Genomic DNA, 2500 nt, shown 5'->3' on the forward strand with positions numbered 1-2500 from the left:
TTAGATTTCCTTATCAGTGGCAAGAAGGCCTTCGTGACCCGGATGTGGCCGAAGAGGTTGACATCGGCGACTTCTCGAAACAATTGCAGAGACGTCCATTCAACGGCGCCAAAGGTGGAGATCCCAGCGTTGTTTACCAGACCCCATAGCTCCTCTGTACGTGGGGGGAGGGGGGGGAGGAAGGGGGGGAAGGGAGGAATATGAGGTGGTTTGTTTTTTAAAGTTGTTTTGTTTGCTGTTTGAAATTGTAGTTTGTTTTTTTATCTCTCTCTTTTTCGTTCTGTGTGTTAGTTTCTCTCTCTCTCTCTCTCTCTCTCTCTCTCTCTCTCTCTCTCTCTCTCTCTCTCTCTCTCTCTCTCTCTCTCTCTGTCTCTCTCTCTCTCTTTTTTTTTCTTTTTTGTTTGCTCTCTGTCTTCCTCTATCTTTATTTTTAGCTTTATCTATTTCTATCTCTATTTACCTATGTCTCTCTACCTCATATATGCCTATCTCTATCTTTAACTATCTCTGTCTCTATTTGTCTCTTTCAACCTTTAGCTCTATCTATTTCTCTCTCTCTCTCTCTCTCTCTCTCTCTCTCTATCTATCTATCTATCTATCTATCTATCTATCTTTCTAACTATCTGTCTATCCATCTATCTATCTAGCTAGCTATCTGTCTATCTATCTATTTATATATCTCTCTATCTATCTCTCTATCTATCTATCTCTCTTTCTCTCTCTATCTTTTGGCCAGTGTTTCTCATTATAGTTTGAATTACCTACTGAATGGGAACGGAGAGGGAGGGAGGGAAGGATGGGGAGAGGGAGGGATAGGGAGAGAGAGGGAGGGATGGGGGAGAGAGAGAGAGGGTAGAAGAGGGAGGGAGTTTATGTAGCAACCATAATCTACAGGAAAACGAAAAATATTCAATGATAAGATAAGGAAAATAATTATTGAACGTAGATAATGCGTCCTTGACTGTAATGCATGACCTAATCATCCCGCTAGATCACTCTCTCTCTCTCTTTGTCTGCTTATCTATTAATAATCTAGATGTATGTAGCAACTATAATCTCTCTCTCTCTCTCTTTCTCTCTCTCTCTCTCTCCCTCTCTCTCTCTCTCTCTCTCTCTCTCTCTCTCTCTCTCTCTCTCTCTCTCTCTCTCTCTCTCTCTCTCTCTCTCTCTCTCTCTCTCTCTCTCTCTCTCTCTCTGTGTGTGTGTGTGTGTGTGTGGGTATGTGTATGTGTGTGTGTGTGTGTTTGTGTGTGTGTGTGTGTGTGTGTGTGTGTGTGTGTGAGTGTGTGCGCGTGTCTGTGTTTAGCTTTTGCTTTGCCGTAACTGAGTACGAGTCACAGAATAAAGACAATACGATTATTATTTTCACCGATTCATATATGTGGAAAACTAGAACCATAAAAAGAAAGAAAGAAAAAACAAACAAACAAAAAAACGAGTGACTTAAAACACGATAATAAAAATACGACAAAACAAAGTCAACGAACCTTTAAAAAAAAAACACCAGATATATCATAAAGTTTAGAAAAAACAACCCACGCACGGGAGAACCTGACCATACCTCCCGGTGACAAGAGGCATTTGACCTCCTTTAAGGCCGCGTTGACCTCCTCTTCCTTCGTGATGTCAAGTTGAATGACACGCAGACGAGATGAAGCCGAAGATGCGAGATTCCGGGCGCCTTCTTCACTCGCTTGTAAGCATCCAGCGAAGACGTGGAAACCCTGTTGGTATGTTATTGTGTTTAAGCATATTGGGAGAGAGAGAAAGGGAGGGATGGAGAGAGTTAAAAAGGGAGGGATGGAGAGAGAGAGGGAGGGATGGAGAGAGTTAAAAAGGGAGGGATGGAGAGAGAGAGGGAGGGATGGAGAGAGTTAAAAAGGGAGGGCTGGAGAGAGAGAGGGAGGGATGGAGAGAGTTAAAATGGGAGGGATGGAGAGAGAGAGGGAGGGATGGAGAGAGTTAAAAAGGGAGGGATGGAGAGAGAGAGGGAGGGATGGAGAGAGAGAGGGAGGGATGGAGAGAGTTAAATAGGGAGGGATGGAGAGAGTTAAAAAGGGCGGGATGGAGAGAGTTAAAAAGGGAGGGATGGAGAGAGAGAGGGAGGGATGGAGAGAGTTAAAAAGGGAGGGATGGAGAGAGAGAGGGAGGGATGGAGAGAGTTAAAAAGGGAGGGCTGGAGAGAGAGAGGGAGGGATGGAGAGAGTTAAAATGGGAGGGATGGAGAGAGAGAGGGAGGGATGGAGAGAGTTAAAAAGGGAGGGATGGAGAGAGAGAGGGAGGGATGGAGAGAGAGAGGGAGGGATGGAGAGAGTTAAATAGGGAGGGATGGAGAGAGTTAAAAAGGGAGGGATGGAGAGAGTTAAAAAGGGAGGGCTGGAGAGAGAGAGGGAGGGATGGAGAGAGTTAAAATGGGAGGGATGGAGAGAGAGAGGGAGGGATGGAGAGAGTTAAAAAGGGAGGGCTGGAGAGAGAGAGGGAGGGATGGAGAGAGTTAAAA

The 2500-nt window shown here is 44.9% G+C and overlaps 1 protein-coding gene across 1 annotated transcript in view; it reads right to left on the minus strand.

Annotated features, from left to right (window-relative positions):
• Positions 1-2500, minus strand: part of LOC125044503 (D-beta-hydroxybutyrate dehydrogenase, mitochondrial-like) — a 10946-nt gene that overhangs the window by 4380 nt on the left and 4066 nt on the right. Inside the window, exons 4-5 of the mRNA XM_047641195.1 lie at positions 1562-1724; positions 1-154 (exon numbers count right to left, since the gene is read on the minus strand). The exon at positions 1-154 is cut by the window's left edge and continues 2 nt beyond it. Coding sequence (XP_047497151.1) covers positions 1-154; positions 1562-1724 — 317 coding nt within the window. The remainder of the gene's footprint in view (positions 155-1561; positions 1725-2500) is intronic.

This window comes from Penaeus chinensis, chromosome 35, assembly GCF_019202785.1.
Source record: "Penaeus chinensis breed Huanghai No. 1 chromosome 35, ASM1920278v2, whole genome shotgun sequence".
NCBI lineage: Eukaryota > Metazoa > Arthropoda > Malacostraca > Decapoda > Penaeidae > Penaeus > Penaeus chinensis.